Below are 19,949 nucleotides of genomic sequence, written 5' to 3'. Positions count from 1 at the left end.
GAGGTCAAAGAGGCTCTTTGGAGAGAAGGTTCTGACGGGTGGCAGGAGAACGTCTCAGGGGAAAGCAGGAGACAAGACAAGGAAGACCAGAGCACAGTGGGGCTGGGGCAGCCCAGGGGCCTGAGACATCACCTGGGGCTGAGGCAGCCAAGGCTGAACAGAACTGCAGAGGCCTGTTGGACTTGCTCTTCTGGGGCTCAGTGTTGCCCCCCTCCTTCCAAACCAATGCAAAAGGTAGAGAAAGCAGTACAGGCACAAGGGCCTACAATGCCAACAGGGAAGGAGCTTTCCAATCCCAGGACAGAAGCCGAGAGGGCTTTCTCAAGAGCTTGGTTTCAAGGTCTGGCCTACTCAGCCCATGACCCATGCCATCTTCGAAGACCAGCTAGAGAGATGGGCCTCTCAACTAGGGCCAACCTGTCAGCATGAGAGCAGATCTTAACATCCTAACACAGAGGCCAGGTGCCAGTGAACCGAGAGACCTGAGTCACTTACTCCCACAGTCAGACCCCAGGCCACCATGCTAGGGTGGGCACTCACCATGAGTAGGGAGAATGCCAAGAGTCTGTCAGTACAGACGAGGGAGTGGGTGTCCTCACCTCAGAGGCAAGGCGGGCAGACTCTACCCTTCACTTCCACAGCAGAATCCCAGAATAAGCCTGGCAGATCTCTACTTAAGCAAAATCTATGATTTCAGAGGCAGTCTGGCACACAGCCAAACGTCCATCAACCAACATTTAATTAGCTGTCTATAGGACCACACTCTGCTCTGTCATTTCCCGTAAAAATTTCAGCTTTAAACACAAAACAAAACAGCACACACTCCCTACTTCCAGTTAGCCTTGAGCGGAAGCCTGACTTTTACTGGAATGCGAACAGGCCATCGCTGGAACTGACATCAAAACCCTTTGGCCAGCCCCATACAGGAAGGTGGCAATACCAGTCTGCTGGTACCCCAAGTTTAATATCATCTCCACCATGAGGCCTGAAGCTCATCCAAGTCCTTACAAAACAAAGAGCCAGGCAGTCTGAGGAAGAAGCTGTGATGGTCAGTGCTGTCTCTCCGACAGGGTGGCTTGTTTCATCCCCAAAGGATGTTAATACTGACAAGTGAGCAGGTCCCAGAGCTAAGGATCCTGGGCTACCAAGTACCTGAACCCCAACTCTGGCTCTCACAGGGTTTTACAAGAGAAAAAGGCCTCCCACTGTATAAACAACAGTCCAATGCTTACACACAGCACACATCATGTTGCTATGTCTAAGTTAAATTTCAAATTGAACTAACAAGAACTCTGGCCCCTGGGCACCCCAGTCTAACGCACACAGCCTATACTGTGGTTGGATTCATAAGCACCAGGTCCATGTCCCAAAGGTAGAAGGCCAGCACCCACATGTCTAAGAGGAAACAGGGCCCAGAGTGCACATGCAGTCCGGGGCCTCTGGAGCCCAGCTTTACTGGGCTGGGGATGGTTGGAACTAGGTAAGTGGAGCAGCAACAGGTACCCTTCTTGTACTCTACTCACCCCTGGGGTTGCTGATGTGCACCTCACACAAAGCACACTGTTCCAACGGCCCTAAGAGGAGCAGAATAGTTCTAAAGGACCACTGCCATGCTGCCATGGGAAACAGCAACCAGCTGACCAGCTGGGCTTCCAATGGCAAACAGGAATCTTGAGGAAGGTGGTCATGGTGGATCTACTTATGATAAGCCCAGGGTGTTGAAAGCCAGACCTGTGGCACTTAGTCAACTACAAAGCAGACACCATTCCTTACCATGTGATTAACAGCTGCTAACGCAAAGAGCTAACTATGAAGGGTCATCAGGACCCCTAGCAACATAGTTACATGGGTAAGTATATACACAAGCATATGTACCCTTACACACGTGCACAGTAAATCCTGCCACATCTAGTGACTTAAAAAAAAAAAGATTTAATATTTTATTTACGTTTTATGTGTATGTGTGTTTTGCCTGGTGCCCACTGGGGTCAGAGGAGGTTGCTGGGGACTGGAGAGATGGCTCAGAGGTTAAGAGCACTGGCTGCTCTTCCAGGGGTCCTGAGTTCTACTCCCAGCAACCACATGGTGGCTCCCAACCATCTGTAATGAGATCTGGTGCCCTCTTCTGGCCTGCAGGTAGACATGTAGAGCCCTCATACATAAAATATAAATAAATAAAATTAAAAAAAAAAAAAAAAGAGGTTGTTGGATCCCTTGGAACTTGAATCACAGGCAGCTGTGAGCTGCTATGTGGGTGCTGGGAAGGGAACCTGGGTCCTCGGGAAGGGCAGTCGGCAGTCTGCGCTCTCTCCAGCCCCCACGTCTGAGGATTCTGTGCTAACAGGCTGATTTCAAACTCCACCCCTGGGGTGGTCAACTGACCACATCTGTTATGACTGTGCTCTACAGAAGACAACAGGTGAGCGCCAGACAACAGTATGGCGGCAAGCTGCCTCAGGGAAGCCACCACGAGTGACTGGGACCCTTATGCTCTGTGTGGGGCAACCTGCTTGTGATGCCTAGTCCTCACTCCGTGCACCTGGTCCACCCTCAGGGTGACCACTGTCTCTGGAGGGGATGGAAGGATTCTTTGGCAACCTCACATTCTTGAGAGTTTGAGGAAGCTAGAGCAACAGACAGACAGTGCCTGTGCCTGGCCAGGCCTTGGGACATCCCATTCTCTGCTCCTGGCTACTGCTGCAGTTGGTCCCAACAATTCTCAGCTCATCTTTTCCAGGGACCTCAATCTCTGGAGCTGCAGAGTTTATCAGTGCCAACCAAGTCCAGGGAGGGAAGGGAAGGGCTGCTGGCTCTGCCCCATGCTGGCCTTGGGCAGCACTCCAAGCCAGTCTTCAGTGCCCATCACAGGAGTGGGAAGAGGGAAGGGACCGAAGGGCTGGTTGTTTGATGACAGATCTGAGACACAGTGTCACTATGACCCAGACCCTTGGCCCAAAGGACAGGGTAAGAAACAAACTGGAGACCTGTCTGGGCTATGGTTTGAGGAGTGAGAGTCAGGTCTAGGTAACAGGTCCAGCCACTCAGGGTCTGCAAACCGCATCAGTGACTACCCTAGAGGTGAGAGTGTGGTGAGACCCACGTGACAGAGACCACCCCGCAAGTGAGAGACAGAAGGGACTGGAAGCAGCAGGCTGAGGGGGAGGGGCTGCTACAGGGGCAGAGCCTCAGGGGAGCTATTTCAGGAGTGTCATGTGTCCTGAAGCCAACTCACCAGCAGAGGTCATGGTGGCACATCAAATCTGGAGCTGGGGTCCCCCAGTTCTGCAGAGCCACCTTTGCCCTCAAGTGGCACAGTCTGGGCTCCACTGGCAGTCCCAGGGAGCAGAGCCAGGAAGGTGCGAGGCCTGCGTCGGGCTTAGCAGCGCTGCTGCTCCCTGGGGTCAGACTTGACTTGTTTGTAACCAGTGTTTGTTTATGTAATGTTCACCTTCTTAAAATAAAGAAGGTGTCACGTAAAGGAGCTGGAAAACAGAGACGCAGGGGCCTGGGAGCTTTACGGGCTGTGTGTACGTGGACAGCAGCAGCAAGGGGCTATGGCACAAACTTACCGAGCCTTTTTCCATGATACGGTTGAGCATGACCACACCCCTGCTCTTCTGCTCCCACACCATCTCCCAGAAGTGCCCACATGTGTTTGGCAAAGGGCCCTGCAAACACACGAAATACACACTGAACAACACTGGATACAAACACAACATGCAGTCAGCCAGTGAGTGTTTGCAGGGTCGGGCAGAATGGCTGCCGAGGCTGCCTTCCCTGCGGTCAGTCACCTAGTCTCGCATCCCATCGTGTGGTGAAAGGTCACCTCTGCATCTCAGTGCAGACTGTTTCTGAGTCTGGGCTGGTGGCTGAGGGGCTGGACGGAGTTCCTTGCCTAAGAGCAGGTGGGTAAAGGACAAAGCTCCTGATGGGGAGAGGCAGCATGGGGCAGGGCCCCCACTGTGCTCTGGCAGTCCCAGACCCTGCTTTAAAAACCTGTCACCTTCTAACTTCAACAAGTCACTCTGCTTCTCTATGCCTGCTTCCCCACATGGCCCACTGGATTAAAAGCAGCGCCTGTTCCCAGGGTGTATAAGTAACAGTAGTGCTGTAGGTGAAGGACTCAGCACAGCACCTAGGACAGAGCAAGTACCCAGCACAGAGTGGGGCTTTTTTCTTACAACTAGTACTGGGGAGTCTAAGCATGGACAGCTTTGAGAGCTGAACCAAGGAATGGGACAGATGTGGCCCACAAACGGTCTCAGAGGTGGCCCGAGGGCTCGGAAGACTGTGCATGGCCGGTGCCCGCTGAGCAGCTAGGCCACCTAGTGATGGTGGATGGTGACAGATGAATGGTAAGTGCTGGGAGTGCGCTTTAGCCCTGTGGGACACTACAGGAAAGCATCCACACCGGGATGGTCACATCTTTGGGCCCGAACCTCTTCAGGACAGTCTCCGTTCTCACCTATTTGGACCCAAGCATACTTTTCTTCCCTGTGCCAGCACTTGGCATCTTCTCATTCTTTCCCCGGCTGCTTCTGTCTCAAGTGTGAGGCAAGGGCTCTGACAACAGCGTCACACAGGTGACTTCCCCTCAGGTAACAGAGCCAGGGTGGCAGGTGGATGTCCAGGGTACCTGATGGCCACCTAGGTCCTTCATCCTCTAAACTGTTCAAGGATCCAAACCCTCAGCCCCACCATGGGTACAAACAACTCTGCATTCTGCAACTCACCAGGTACCATTCCCATCTTCAAGCACCACCCAGCTCTGCAGCTGTCAAGACCTAAAAGGGCACAGCCCAGACTTGGCTGTCCCTTTGTGATGGAGGTGAAGGACAGCCCTCCATCCCCTGCTCTTTCCAGCCTCTACCTTTTACAACACGAGGTACAGACGATGTGGTTTCCAGAAGGAACAACGCTAATGTAACGGGAAGGGTCCTTGGTTTGCGGCTTGGAAAACATTTGGGTCCCCCTGGAAGCAACACTCCTTTGGGGTGAGACTGTTTTGAGTCTGTATGAACCCCTAGGACTGCAGAAGCCATCCCGGAACGCAAATGGTGCCACATTGCCCAGCAGAATGGCACAGGTCTCACACAGTTGCCAGGGCCCGGGGTTGAGATAGGGGTAAAAGTAATTCTCGAGTTTCTCTTTCTACTTCCCTAAGTCTAGCCCAGGCTGGCCTTTGGAACTCCCTATGTATCTTCAACTGGCCTCAAACATGCGGCAAGTCTCCTGCCTCCGCCTATCAAGTGCTGGGATCACAGGTATGAACCACAACACCTGGGTCTAATGAATGCTTTTTGTCATTAGCAGTGGGTTTTTTTGGAAATACTGGGGGCTAGACCCAGGGCCTTACATGTCAGGCAAGTGTTCTACCACCAAGCCCCAACCTCAGCCCCTCAGAAAAAAAAATGCTAAGTGCTCATTTGACTTGGGCATCACCTACCTTATAATGGGTCAACACCTATACCAAGTCTTTCTGACCTCAACTGCAGACGAATGGCTGAAGCCAAGAATGCTGACTTCTCTACACAGATTCTCAGGAAGTTACTGGTGCCTCAACCTCTCAGCAGCAGGCTCCACCTTCTTCAGGAATCTCGAGCAGCTGCCCACTCAAACACAGAGGTGCTGGGAGGACCCTCCCTGGCTGAGGCCTGGGAAGGTTGGCCCTGTATCCACAGGGCTGAAGACAGCCCACTGGTGCTACACATGCTGACTGGCCGGGGTGGGGATAGGGGCTCGGGGACAGGGAGGGCATGGGAGATGCTTCTGGTCACACAAACTGGCTTGGGACAAAAAGGGGAAGGGCTGGGATGGAAGAGTGCTGGCTCTGAGCTTCTGGCTTCACTAGGATCTGATTTCCACACAGCAGACAGAGCCCGACAGCCCAGGCTATGTGATATGGAAAGATAAAGGCGACTAGAGAAACAACACATGGCCGTTTAAACCAGCCTGCTGCTAACAGGCTAAGACTGAGAAAATTACTGAGAATAAGCTTTAATCTCTTTCCAGACGTTCAGTCTTCTGGTCACACACCGTGAAGTGTGTTACAGATGCCCACCAAGCTTTCTCACAAGGACGCCTGGAGTTGTGGGATTTTTAAGATGTTGTATCATCTACTGAGGCCCAGAGGAACACTGAATGGTACTTGGGACAGAGGTGCCTGGCCGACCACTAGCCTCTTAGTTGCCGCGGGAGCACTCACTGCTGAGGTCCACCCCCATCCCCCATGGTCTCATGGTCTAAGGTCTTCTCCTGCCCACCAGGAGACCACTGGCAGTTCAGTGTGTCACCTCACAGTGCCCAGGGAAAATGCTGTGCCCGCACTGAGTCTGAAGGAGCATGCTTCCTTTCTTGCTGCTTTTTGGTTGATGAGAAGCCTGAACTTCTCAAGGACATGATGATCTTATTTGATGTGAACACAATCGCACTCTTAAACTCTTCAGGTGACATGAAAAAATAGTCCGGACCGCTTGTTACCTGGGTGAGAATATAACTCCTCTGGGCTTCCTCCATTTTTATCAAACTGGCATTGATGTAGTCATTATCTTCCTGGTGCAGTTTAATCCGACTGTGGTCAACTGAAAGACAAAAGCAGAGCTGGGTAATCCTGGGGTCCGAGTGCCTGGGTTCTAAAGGAAGGCCTAGAGGGACCCACAGCCTGAAGACATGCACAGTGGCAGGGGCCTCACTAGTCAAGTGAAACTAGTCACATGTTGGGTGACTGGCATTCTCTGGACAGCTCTGCGTACAATGTCCATTGCAACAGCCATCAACTCTACATGCAGATCCTAGGTCCTTTCAAGTGACAAGCGTTACCCTCCCCAGTCCACAGATCACAGGAGAACATCAAAGGACCCACTTCCTGGTGCCTAACACAGGTTCCCAGGGTAAAGTCAAGGCTGTAAAAAGAAGCAATTCACCAAGAGCTGTCCCAGCACGCCGTGACATATCGAGGGGTCTCAGGTCGGGCTGACTGATGACTTGGTCTAAGTCTCAAGCACTGCAGGGCAGACAGTATCCACCCTAAGGAGCAGCAGCAAGCCATGTGCAATGAAGCGATTCAGACATTATGATCAGAGCCCCTGAGAAGGGGATTTAAACTGGGCAGTGGTGGTACACACCTTTAATCCCAGCACCCAGGAGTTCAAGACCAGCCTGGTCTACACAGTGAGTTCAAGGACAGTCAGAGGTGCATAGTGAGGCCCTGTCTCAAGGGAGGGGGGACATTCAATGAAGTAAGAGCCCCTCTCCCACAGCCAAAGTACACAGATGGATGTGATTCTAGGCACAGACTCACCGGGAAGTTCTGCACAGGCTCCTGACAAGCAAAGCACTGTGCTTCGGCTTCTGTTTCCCTCACTACTTTGTCCCAAGAGCAGTGGCTCCCGCGGGCTGCCATTCTCCCTGCGGCTGTCGCAGGTGAGCACCTGTTCTTTCTGCTATAGCACAAGGGAGACTGGCCAGGATGAATGCCACCTTTCACCTGAGCCCAGAGGGGAGGGAACAGCACTGAGCCCGGTCAGTAGCCTTCGGGTTCTGTTCTGAAGACTCTCCAGCTGGACCTGCCATTTCCCACTGTGGAGGTTAGGAGAGGCTGGGTCACTTTTAAGTGGACCAAAAAGATAAAGTAGGCAGGTAGGTGGAGAGATAGATACATTGACTGACTGAGCCCACCAGGCCTGGAAACCCTCACCTACAATCCCAACACTTGAGAGGAAGACAGGAGGAGGAGGGTCATGAGTTCAAGGCTGGCTTTAGTGGCACAGTAAGTTTGAGTCCGGCCTGGGCTGCATGAGCCTACTTCTCAAACACAAACAACAAAACCCTGTGTGAGTGGCACTGGTGACCTCCAGGGCTCCAACAGCACCAGCTGGCCTTGGGCAAGCTCTTCATCTTATTTACGTGCTTGTTGAGCGCAAGTTAAAAGAGGGGTGTGGGGGTGCTCGAGTCTGCTCCACAGCCACGGCTCCAGCAGCACTCTAAACCGGGAAGGTCTCTTTTTACCTTGAACCACCTTACCTGCACCTATAACCTGAACAAAAAATTCCTTTTCCTACTCGAGCGTGTGGAGAAAAAGGGAAACAGGAGTAGGATTGGGGTGCAATGCTGAGGGTGACCCCATGTCAGTTAGGGGCACTGCAGCTGCTGGCCCCCATCCAGGACAGCCGGTGGATATCCTGGGGCATCCTGGCAATGGGGAAAGGACAGTCTCCTACGGTCACATCGCTGTCCTCAAGTTCTAGCCAGGACTCCAGAACAGAATCAGCAAGGGTTTTCATTGTGTCGTTGTGTTTTCATAAACACATCTGGTGTCCCTCAGCCAAGGCAAGCTCAGTCTAAACAGCAGGTACTGGGGTGAGGTCAGTCACCCTTCACCTAAGGACCTACAAACGCACTTCAAATGGCCTCTGAGAGGGCACGAGGCTTAGTGGTTTACACTGCTGCTTCACCTCCACACACTCCTGCAAGGTGAGTGTGACTTCCATGTTACTGACAACCAAAGCCATCAGCGTGGCTGGCCAAGGGGTACAGTTTGTGTTCTAACCCTAGATCCTTTATGTCTCCCTGGGAACTTGATCAATGGCCATGTAGCGTTGAGTAGCCACAATCCTTGTTGAGGAATAATGATTACAGACGTCAAGAGGCATCAATAAACCTGGGTGCTAATGGGAGAGTCTGGTCCTGAGTCCAGTTCTGGCTTCTCTTGCTTCCCACACATTCTACACACTCGGTTAGTTCCTCTGAAGGTATTTCCAGACTAGGAGCCAGGCAGAAGGGGCAGGCTCAGGCCAGTGGGCACTGCCAGTCTTAAGCAATGAAAGTCAAGGGCCCGCTGATCTACACATCTGGTGGAGTGGAGAACCTGTGAGCATCACTGTGGCTCTAACCAGGCTGACAGCCAATGGCACAGCTGCTGAGTCACCCCAAAGAGGCTGTACACTAAGCCCAAGTCACTCCACTTCAGGGGAGGAAAATGACTCACCACAACAGAGCTAAAAAGAAGGGTTCTGAACCACCAAAATTTCCCGAAACTGGAGCCCCAGTGTCTGCAACAGTGAAAGCGAGCTATGGCACTGTGCCTCCTGTGCTTATAACAAGAGACAATGAGGTCACAACCTCCACCCCAGGCTGGACAATGGCAGCCTGTAACTGGGAAGAGTGAGTGGGGCAGTGGGAACAGTGGGTACTTACAGGGGCTGACATCCCGGTACCTGTTCCGGTTTTTGTTCTTAGGAAGTTTCGCCACTCTGCATGGGAAGTCACTGGCTTCATGTCGAATATCCTACAAAAAAGGATAAAGAGTTCTCTTTTGGAATCTGCACCAGAAATGTATCCAGTAAATGGAGCATGAGCCAGGCACTGAGGACAGAGCAGACATCAAAGAGCCTGGGCAGTGTGGGCAGGACAAGCTGATAATGCACAGGTACATACAAGGTTACAGGAGTAGAGCATGCTGAGCAGGCCCAGGCCTGGCTAGGATGCAGAGGAGGAAGGAGTGTACTACTTAGGAAGGCCTGCTAGCAGAGGCGGGGGGCTTATGTCAGAACAGTGAGTGGGCAGCAAGGAAGAAGGGCAGATGGCTGGAGGATGTGGTGGGCAAGCTAGATCTTGAAGTGCTGGAATGTCAGGCCTGGAGTTCCAACTGGAACCTTCTGGAAAGGAATGCATCAATAAACACTCCACCATCCAACTGCTGTCTTTGGAGGCAAACACGCCCCTGCATGAACAGAAGCAGCTTCCTCCTGCTCCTCGGACTGCACAGGCCCAGCCTGCTCTTGCTGGGATGCCACCAGTCTCAGAAAGCAGCCTGGGGGCAATCGGCTCTTTCATTAGCAATGACAAGTGCATGTGTGCTGTGAATGTGCTACCACCACAAAATTGTGTGTCTATAAATGGTTTAAACTCTTGACTTTAGGGTTGGTAGACTTTACCATGAAAAGGGGACAGGAGAAGAGGCCATGGTGACAGCAGTCTACAAGCTGGAAATCAGGCAGTTCAGCAGTAGGGCAGCCCCACACTCCCCCAGAGACAATGTGCAGGGTGTGGACAGCTGTCACCTTGGAAGGAAGGGTGAGACTCCCAGTGATGAGTAGGTGAAGCTCCCTCTGAGAGGGGCTAGATGCCACCCTACCCTACTCCGAGTTGCTGTGCCAGCTCTTACTTCTGCAGAAATCAAAGGATGAATTTCTGGAAGAGTCAATCAGGTCTCCAGAATAGCTAATGTGGCACAGTGCAAAGTGAACGACCCATCCAAGGCACATAAACACCCAAGCTCAGGCCTTGCCTTCTTTTATACCCTCACATGGGGCTGCAGCTTCACTTCCTTTCCAGGTGGGAGGCCTTCAGATGATCTGACCAGACAGCAGGAAGCACTGAAGGATGCCAGCATCCGGGTGTGCCTGTTTGCTCTATCTATCTGCATGTGGGCCTCTACTCTCTCTCACACAAATGCCACTGATGGCAGATCTAACAGGAAAACAAGGGCCAGGGAAAGAGCCCTTCAGAGACACAAACTGTGGAGTACAGAAAGACTGAGAATAAACACTACTGACACGCTCACAACAATAAGATCTCATATCCAGCAATTAAGAACAGGATGCTATGACACACTAAACAAAAATGTCTTCTGTCATGTAAAACAAAGTAGCAAAAAAGACAAGCTCAGTTGAAAAGATAAAGAACTCCTCCCATGCCCCTACAGCCACTCCAAAGGAAAGCCAAAGATAGCAGCCACACTCCCTTTCCCAACAGGTTTTCCACCCCACTGAGAATAAGCATAAACCAAGAAAGGAGGGGGAAGAAACAAAATGGAAAATGATGGCAAAGGAAACTTCCATGGAAACTGAAGGCTGACAGACTCTTGCCAATATGACCAAGACAACAGTGTCAACAGCTTGCCTTCTCCAGCACACTCACTGTGACACGTCAGTCTACCCGAGGAAGGAGGCCTGAATGCAGCCAACAGGATTGCAACTGAGACACAGGCAAAGGTCTTTAGCATCTGGATGGCAACCATGCACAGCAGGCAGGCCTGCAGATGCACCTGCAGGACAGAGGCTCCTGAGAATCTGGAACTGAGAGTCTGACCTGTCACAAAGCTAGTATTAAGACCACGGTGACCGGGCCCAATTGCCAGGCATGGTGGCCGTGCACACCTGTAATCCCAGTACTCAGAGGCTGAGGCAAGACTGTTGTTGAGTTGAGATCAGCCTGAGTTATACAGTGAGATCCTGTCTCAAAGAACCCGATAGACCCCAAGTGTGCACACCTTTAATCTCAGCGCTCTGGGCGCAGAGGCAGGTGGTGAATTATTATGAATTTGGGCCAGCCTGGTCTACATAATGACACCTTGTCTCAAAACAAAACAAACAACAAAAATAAGCAGAACAATAGTTTTGTATTTGGAGAAGCTCATTTCCACCACTATTCAAGTATCTCTTAGATCCAATTAGTCAGAAATTCCAACTTGGCTGAACAGTTGACACGCCCTAATTTGAGATGGAAGTAAACAGGCATAAAAGCCAGTCCGACCACACAGCAATACTTCCATGTTGCACAGAACACTTTGCCAAGTGGAACAGCAGCACTGGCTTTAACCCGTTCACTCTAGTCCCACACAGTAAATGTGCGCTTCTGGCTCCATGGCAGAATGTATTACTCGCTTAAAACCATCTGCCACGGGGAAGAGCAGGGAAGTCTTCCTGAAAGCAGTCAGGAATCTGTTGAGAGTAAAGCCCTCACCTCTAATCCTAGACCCACCCGGCCCAGGGCAGGCCCTCAATATAACTTGCTGACCGACCGAAAGGAATGGTGCTAATCCCGTAAGTGTACAGCTTTTGATTCCATACCAGCACGCTTCCCGGCACAGGGTGGAAATGCCCAGAGGGAGCATGCATCCGAGAACACCCCATCAGGCCCATCTTAACTGCTACAGAATGCATGCTCCTGGGGTTTGGTTTCTGCAACTGTCACATAGCCTCCTGACAAAGATAGCACCAAACACAGTACTAAAGCAGAGAAGATGGGTGTGCTGGTACACACCTATAATCCCAGCACTTAGAAGGCTGAGGCAGGAGGATGGAGAGTTCAAAGACAGCTTGGGCTCCCCCCACCCCCCCACAAAAAAAAAAAAAAAAAAAGAAATAAGGAGCAGAGTAATTTTTTCAGTGGTGTAGCCGCTGGCAAGATGCACATTCCAGTAAGTAACCCCTACCCAGGCTCATGCAAGCAACACTAATTAAACCCAGGGAACCCCCCCATGCCCCTTTAATATATTTCTACCTTATTTACACATTCATATAATAAATATGCAGGAGGTAACGTGCTTGATGTAACCATATTTTAATATAAACAACAGTGCTCAAACAATAAAGAAGAGTCCAAATTAGCTAATCAACACCAAGCCAGTTTTGATTTAAAAAAAATTTAAAGATTTATTCTAGGGGTTGGGAACTTAGCTCAGTGGTAGAGCACTTGCCTAGCAAGCACAAGGCCCTGGCTGGGTTCAATCCTCAGCTCCAAAAAAAAAAAAAAAAGATTTATTCTAATTGTGCGTGCCCGTGAATCCAGATGCCTGCAGAGGTCAGAAGAGGATGTCAGATTCCTTGGAGCTGGACTAACAGGTGATTACAGTCACCCCTGGGGTGACACAGGGGTCCTCTGGGTCCTCTGAAATTGCAGTACTCACTCTTTACCACTGAGCTACCCCTTCAGCTCCTTGATTTTAAATGACCATATTGAATAAAAATAGATGTTATAAAGAAAGCCTAGGCCTCCAAGACTCCCAGAGCAATAACGAAGGCCAGACATGCCACGCAGGGAGGCACAGGCTCCAGCAAGCCCTGGACCAGGGTTAGAACAAAAGGTTGTGGAAATGACAGGGAAGGCAGGCCAAGTCGTGCCATAGAGCTCTCCAAATAGGAACCAGGGCAGAGGAGGTAGTCAACTCATCTGGAAGGGAACCCCTGCTGGGGAGAGCGGGCAATCTCACTCTTCGAGCACCCTCTGCTCTGAGCATGAAGCACCAGCCAGTCAATTATATTTAGAAAAACCACAGATAGTCTAGGCTGAGACACAGATGAGAAATGAAAGCCCAGACTCCCCACTTAACTGGACTGCTAAAGTCCCAGAAGAGGACCAGCTCTAGCAGATGACCGATGCTTCAGCTAGAGTACAATCTGTTCCACACAGTCCATGGTGGGTGGGCCTTATGACCAGAACTAAGGAGCCGTGGACAAAGAAGGCAGAAGTGGAGAGTCTCCAGTCAGTTGAGGCTTAGGAGACTGAAAGTGACTACAGGGGCAGGTACCCAGCCAGGCTGCAATTGCAACCACACAGAGGAACAGAGGAACAGCACAGAGGCGCGCGGGCTCCTGGAAGGTCTTCAGAGCTTTAATGTGGTGCTGGGTAGCACCTGCTGCTGGGACAGCTGTTCAAAACCCCAAACTCTTAAAATACCAGCAGAGACCTCTCTCTGTCACTGCTGCCGACCTAAGCCTTTACAAGAACAGGCCATTGTACATAATCTCATTAACAATGATTGCTTAGTCCCTAAGGGCTGTAGTTGCAGCACAGAGAATGACGGCCTTGAGAAGCCCAACTGTGGCTGGGGATGGGAGAAGCCTGGTTCCCGGCCCTGTAGTAGGTGACTATCAATGAATGACTTAATGCAGGTAAATGAACTTGGCCGTACCCTGCAATTGGAAACAGCATTCTGAGTTCAATGCAGCGGGCCGCAGGAACTGGAGCTGTCACTTACCTTACATGAATCACACGAATAATTAGGATGAAATGCCTGCCTTAGACTCTCAAGTATCCCTGACTTTGACCCCCAATTTTTACAGCCCTTGATACAAGCATCTTTTTTAAATCACTATGTTTTCTGTTAAATGTCATGAATTTCACCTTGGGCAGAAATCAATAGGGAGAAAATGAATCAGACTTACAGTAATTGATGTCAATCAAACATATTGGAACCAGTATCTACTGAAGTGCTGAGAACCACAAAACTGTTCCCGTAAGAGAACAAGCTAAAAAAAAAATCGACTTTCACTTCCGTTTTGTTTACCTTCTGCTTTCCATCAGGCCAGTAAGAACTTCACCCCGGCTCCTGGCCGCTTGCCGGGGGACAGTGGGACAGTTGACTAACAAGGACTTGGCAGGCATCTGCAAGAGCAAGGTCCACAACTTTCCTGGCAGGAACCAGGCTGCCCATCATGTTTCCTCCTTTCAAGGTCCCAGGGGAGAGGCAACATAGGACACCAGTGAAATCCCTGCTGTGAAATGACACTGCTCTCCTTACACAACGGAAGGATGCTTCCCGCACACTTAGGAGCGTGAATGAGCAGAAAACAGCTCATTCAAATGAAATTATTTCGGTTAAGATTTTCTCAAGTACTTGGAAAGCTGGGGGGGAGGGGGCGTGCTAACCAGAACCAAGAGAAAGGCATCTGCACCACAATCACTGGCCAAATGATCTGCAGAGTATCTTCCAGATGCTACACACTTACTTTTCTGACTGCCATGAGAGGGACCGAGGATGAAGGAGGAACAGAGAGGAAAACATGGCAGCAGTCGCAGCACCAGAAGGGATGGATCTGTGAAGCCACAAAACTAAACTCAGAAGCTCAGGCAGAGAGACTGTGTGACTTCCCAAGGAGGCAAGGGTGAGGCTTACACAGACATTCCTTCAGCTCATCCGGACACTGTGCCCAGACCTGGAGCAGCATCTTCAGACTTCAGCTGCTCAGCCCTGCAGAGAGGTGGAGGTGACCTTTCACTCCCAGGTAGAAAATAGGCTGGTGGTCCAGGCATGGTGTGCATGCCTGTAATCAATCCCAACATTAGAAGAAGACAGAAGGATGCCAAGTTGATTAGCTACACAGGAGGACAGTCTTAAAACCAAATCAAACCATGAAGTATGTTACTGGCTAAATTCATTATTTTTAACATTTTAACAAACCAAAGATAAAGAAGAACAGGGATATAAAATGTAAGGAAATTTAAGCTGGGTATAGCCTTTAATCCCAGCACTCAAGAGGCAAAGGCTGGTGGATTTCTATGTGCTTAAGGCCAGCCTGGTCTACATAGTGAGTTCCATGACAGCCAGAGCTACAATGAGTCCCTGTCCTCTGGGGTGGAGTCAGGGTGGGGAGCAAGAAAATGTAAAGACCTGGGGCTGGGGTGGCGGCTCAGTGGTTAAAAGCACTGGTTGTTCTTGCAGGGAGCCAGTCTGGTTCCCAGCACCTACATGGTGGCTCCCAACTGTCTACTGTAAACCCAGCTCCAGGGTGTCTGACTCCCTCTTCTGGCTACTGAGGGTACTATGCACACAAGTGGCACATAGGCATACATACAGGAAAAACACCCATATACATAAAAAAAATTTTAATGGAAAGAAAAAAATTGGGAGTGTCTTGAGACAGGGTCGCACTGTGCAGCCTTGACTGGCCTGAAACTCACTATGTAGACCAGGCTGGCCAAGAACATTGGTTACCGCTGCCTCTGCCTCTTGAGTGCTGTAGGAGTAAAGGTTCATGTTCAGATAAGAAGAGAGGATTTCAAGACCTACAGCATGGTTGTCCTTGAAGTTATTCTACCCTAAACCTTGAAGGAAGAATGGGCAGAGTGGTTCTGGTTCACATCCTGCCCCATATTTATCTCAATTGTATTCCTTAGGAGGCCAAGACAGGTGGATCTCCGTGAGTTCAAGGCCAGCGAGGGCTACACAGAGAAACCCTAAACAAACAAACAAACAAACAAACAAACAAATAAAAACCCCCTCAAAGATATTAAATATGTTAAATTGCCTAGCTGTGGTGGCACTCCCCTTTAATCACAGTACACACAGGCAGATTTCTGTGGGTTCCAGGCCAGCCAGGTATATACAGTGAGACCTTGTCTAAAAAACAAACAAGCACATACACAAAAAAGTCAAACATTAAATTGTTCCAGTTCAAGTTCAATAAGCAAATCGAGGGTGGGGGGCAGGGGTGTGGTAAGGCTGAATTAGAGCACCTGTTACACAAGTGTAAGAATCTGAGCTGGGATCCCGGCACCCATACAAAAAGTTGGGTGTGGCCATGTGCTATTTCAGCACTCTATCTGGGAAAAGACAGGAAGACCCTGGGGATTGCTGACCACCAGCCTAGCTCCAGGTCGGTGACAGACCCTGCCTAACAGAAGGTGGGTGTTGATCAGATCATCAAACTGTCTGTCTCCCTGTAAGTACACATAGGGCACTAACAGTACACACAGCCCTCCCCCACTCCGCATTTTTCCATGACAGTTACCACTAACCTCAAGTGAAGCAAATTTTATTAATTACCTTTAATTAAAAAGCTACACTCGGGTTGGAGAGATGGCTCAGAGGTTAAGAGCATTGACTGCTGTAGCTAGAGTTTTCCTGCCTGGCCCACAGTCAGGACAAATCTCTCTCACCTGCCAGTTCCACAGCCCCTCAGACCTGACCAAGTAAACACAGAGACTTATATTGGTTACAAACTATATGGCCGTGGCAGGCTTCTTGCTAACTGTTCTTACAGCTTAAATTAATCCATTTCCATTAATCTATACCTTGCCACGTAGCTCGTGGCTTACCGGCATCTTCACATGCTGTTTCTCATCGTGGCGGCTGGCAGTGTCTCTCTGACTCAGCCTTCCACTTCCCAGCTTTATTCTCCTCCTTGTCCCGCCTACACTTCCTGCCTAGCCAATGGCCAATCAGTGTTTTATTTATTGACTAATCAGCAACACATTTGCCATACAGAACATCCCACAGCAGATTGCTCTTCCAGAGGTCCTGAGTTCAATTCCCAGCAACCACATGGTGGCTCACAACCATCTGTAGTGAGATCTGGTGCCCTCTTCTGGCCTGCTGTCATATATGCTGTATACATAATAAAAAATAAAATAAAATAAAATAAAATCTTTAAAAAAAAAAAAAAAGCTACACTCAGGGGGCTGGAGAGATGGCTTAGCCAGCAAAGGCACTGATGACCTGAGTTGGACTCTCAGAACCCAAATGGTGGAAGGCAAGAATAGATTCCCACAGGTTGTCTTCTGTCCTCTAAATTCATGCACGTACCCACACATATATACTCACTCTGACACAGACAGACATACTACAAAAAATAAGACAGCTACATTCACATCCCAGCACCACGTTCAGCCTGGACTGCACAGTAAGGCCCTGCCTCAAATAAACAAAATAAGTAACGAAAACAGCTCTATTCAGAGCACGATTGCAAACAATCCCAGCACAGAGCAGCAAAGCCTCACACCTGTGCACCTTCCCACATTCTCAACTGTGAAGTAAAATGACTGACTCTTCAAAGGTCTGTCCGTCTGGCCCCTCTATAGAGTACATACTCTAGGCCTTCTTAGAGCTGAATTCATCAAATAGATTTCCTCCAGCATGGTCTACAGAGCGAGTTCCAGGACAGTCAGAGCTACACAGAGAAACCCTGTGTTGGAGACATACACCCACCCACACACCAAATGTATACATAATAATATATATATTTATATAGTACACTATATATATGGGGACAGGCAGCAAGCCTTCACTAATGACCTGTGGTCACCTGCAGAAGCTTCTGAGAGCTGGAGGATGCCGGATTCCTTAAGGGGCTGCTCCACATCTCAATGTCACAACCCAAACTCCACAGGAACTAACACCCGCCCCCCCCCCCCCACACTGCTGAACCCCAGTCAGTCACTCCCAGCCCCCTCAGCTCCTGTGGTACAAACATTCTCTGAAAATGTGCACGCCACTCTTCCTCCAAAGCCCGAGATGACAGTGAGACAGGTTAGCAAGAGCCAAGGACTCCTAAAACCCAAGGTCGAAAAGAATTCAGGAACACTAATGCCATACATGCAGCCACACAAGGGCCATGACCTCCCACCGAGTTACAGGTTCTTCTGAGAAAGCCACCCATTTCTGTCCCTGCCTTCAGCTTGGGTCAAGTGTTGAAGGGACAGGTAGTTCTGCCAAGGTCCATGTTCTCAGTGAGGGAATAGACCATCTGTGGTCACAAGCTCACTGTGCTGTGCAGAAAGCATGTCACAAGTATGTAGTGTAGGAAGGGAAGGTGTCAAGGCTGGCTAGTGAAATCGAAAGTAACGTCCTTGAAAGTGGCTGCTGGGTAGCCCCCTCTAGTGCAGACTGGTGACAGGTCGCCTCTCCTTACAGACTAAGGCTGGCATCAATGGTAGGAAACCAACTAAATGCCATGCTTCAGGTGCTCAATGGAAACTTCAGGCACAGGGCCAGGGGAGCAGGGCCTGCCCTTCTCTGCAGCACGCCCAGGGACTGCACATCACTCAGGCCCTTGCCACAGGACAGTGAGCTTTGGTCCAGTCTGGAACAGCACACACAGCTGCTAGGCTCTTTGCCTCTGCTTTCTAGACAGGGGACATACTCAGGGGAGCAGTATTCATGGGCACAGCTCAGTTACATGGGGACTAACGATGTCAGAGCCAAGGGGAGGGCTATGGATTGGGATGCACAGTATGACAAGCGGCAAAGAGAGAACGCCACTGACCAAAACCTACACCACCATTCCCTAACTGCCACAGGAGGCTCAGGCGTTAGGGCAGCAACGAGCAACTTCCAGCTCTGTCATCTGGGGAGCGGCAAGGCATGACAGAAGTTCCTCAGACCAGGCCTCTGCCCAGTGTTTCAGCTGCAGAACTGCCACCTCTGACAGGCACATTCCTGAGGACCACATTCCACACAACCAGATTCTAGGCTCCCTACAGTTTCCTGCCCAACAGAAAGTAAGTGGGTCTACAGTGGGACATCAAGATTTCCCCAGGGAGCCCTGAGGCATGCTGATTAAGAGACCAGCAGGGCACACAGCACTGGCGGCACTAAGTCACTACCTGCTGAGCTGACAGGAGGTCCCTAGCCCACACTGAATGCACCTGCAGCTGAGGCCCCAGGCATCTTCTGGTCTTGAGATTTTACCATCCTTCCTAAATCCAAGGTGGAGGTGGTCATGACCCCCTTGATTCTTACAAAGGTACTGGTTATGATGCTAGGACTCATTGCACAAGTAGGAGAGGAGGGTGACATCTAACGTTGGTAACTGCTGCCTCCCTCCTGAACACTGGGATTAAAGGGGGCTCCACTATGATGGCTGGGAGGGTACTTTTTGAGGACAGAAATTTTAGCCTATAATCCCAGAATCTGGGAAGCTGAGGAAGAGTGAGAGTTCGAGGACAGCCTGGGCTACATGGTAAGACCATTTCAAATGCATTACATATACACATGCATTACTAATCATTAAATACACATACAGACGTACACACACCTTGGGCCATGCTCTACCTACAAAACCATGCTGCAGCTTCACAAACATGCAGGGATGAGGAGGAAGGGTGGTAAGAGCCTGCATTATTTCACAGTTCTACAGGAATCTGCAATGGCCTCACTGAAATTTCAAGAAAAAATCAGAGTGGCAGAATCCAGACCAAAACAGCTCTAGTGAGGAGCTGCAGTGATGGGAGTCGAGAGGCCCCCATCACTTTTCCACAGGAAAGACGAGGTACAATGTAAGAATGTGTGTGTGTGTGTGTGTGTGTGTGTGTGTGTGTCTGTGTGTGTATTATATGTATAGATATAGGTATAGATATAGATATAGATATAGATATCCATCCCCGAGACAAAGTTTTTCTGAGTAGCCCTGGCTGGCCTGGAACCCAGAGATCTACTTGCCTCTGCCTCCTGAGTGAGGGATTAAAGATGTGCATCACCACCTGGTAGGAACAAGGGTAAAAGGTTGCAGCAGGACTTGGGGCGTATAAGCACTGTACCCAAGACTAGGCGAAGAACAATTCTTACCACTTAAAAAGTCTGGGTAGAAAGGAGCAACTTCGCCGGGCGGTGGTGACGCACGCCTTTAATCCCAGCACTCGGGAGGCAGAGCCAGGTGGATCTCTGT

At 50.2% G+C, this 19,949-nt stretch overlaps 1 protein-coding gene across 1 annotated transcript in view; it reads right to left on the bottom strand.

Annotated features, from left to right (window-relative positions):
* Positions 1-19,949, bottom strand: part of Ptpn1 (protein tyrosine phosphatase non-receptor type 1) — a 58,088-nt gene that overhangs the window by 16,393 nt on the left and 21,746 nt on the right. The window contains exons 2-4 of the mRNA XM_052723964.1: positions 9,196-9,286; positions 6,481-6,581; positions 3,570-3,668 (exon numbers count right to left, since the gene is read on the bottom strand). Of these exons, the coding sequence (XP_052579924.1) occupies positions 3,570-3,668; positions 6,481-6,581; positions 9,196-9,286 (291 nt within the window). The remainder of the gene's footprint in view (positions 1-3,569; positions 3,669-6,480; positions 6,582-9,195; positions 9,287-19,949) is intronic.

Source organism: Peromyscus californicus, unplaced genomic scaffold, assembly GCF_007827085.1.
Source record: "Peromyscus californicus insignis strain IS unplaced genomic scaffold, ASM782708v3 Scaffold_7__1_contigs__length_154581171, whole genome shotgun sequence".
Taxonomy (NCBI): Eukaryota; Metazoa; Chordata; class Mammalia; order Rodentia; family Cricetidae; genus Peromyscus; species Peromyscus californicus.
The sequence above is the reverse complement of the archived record's forward strand: the minus strand, read 5'-3'. Positions and strand labels throughout refer to the sequence as shown.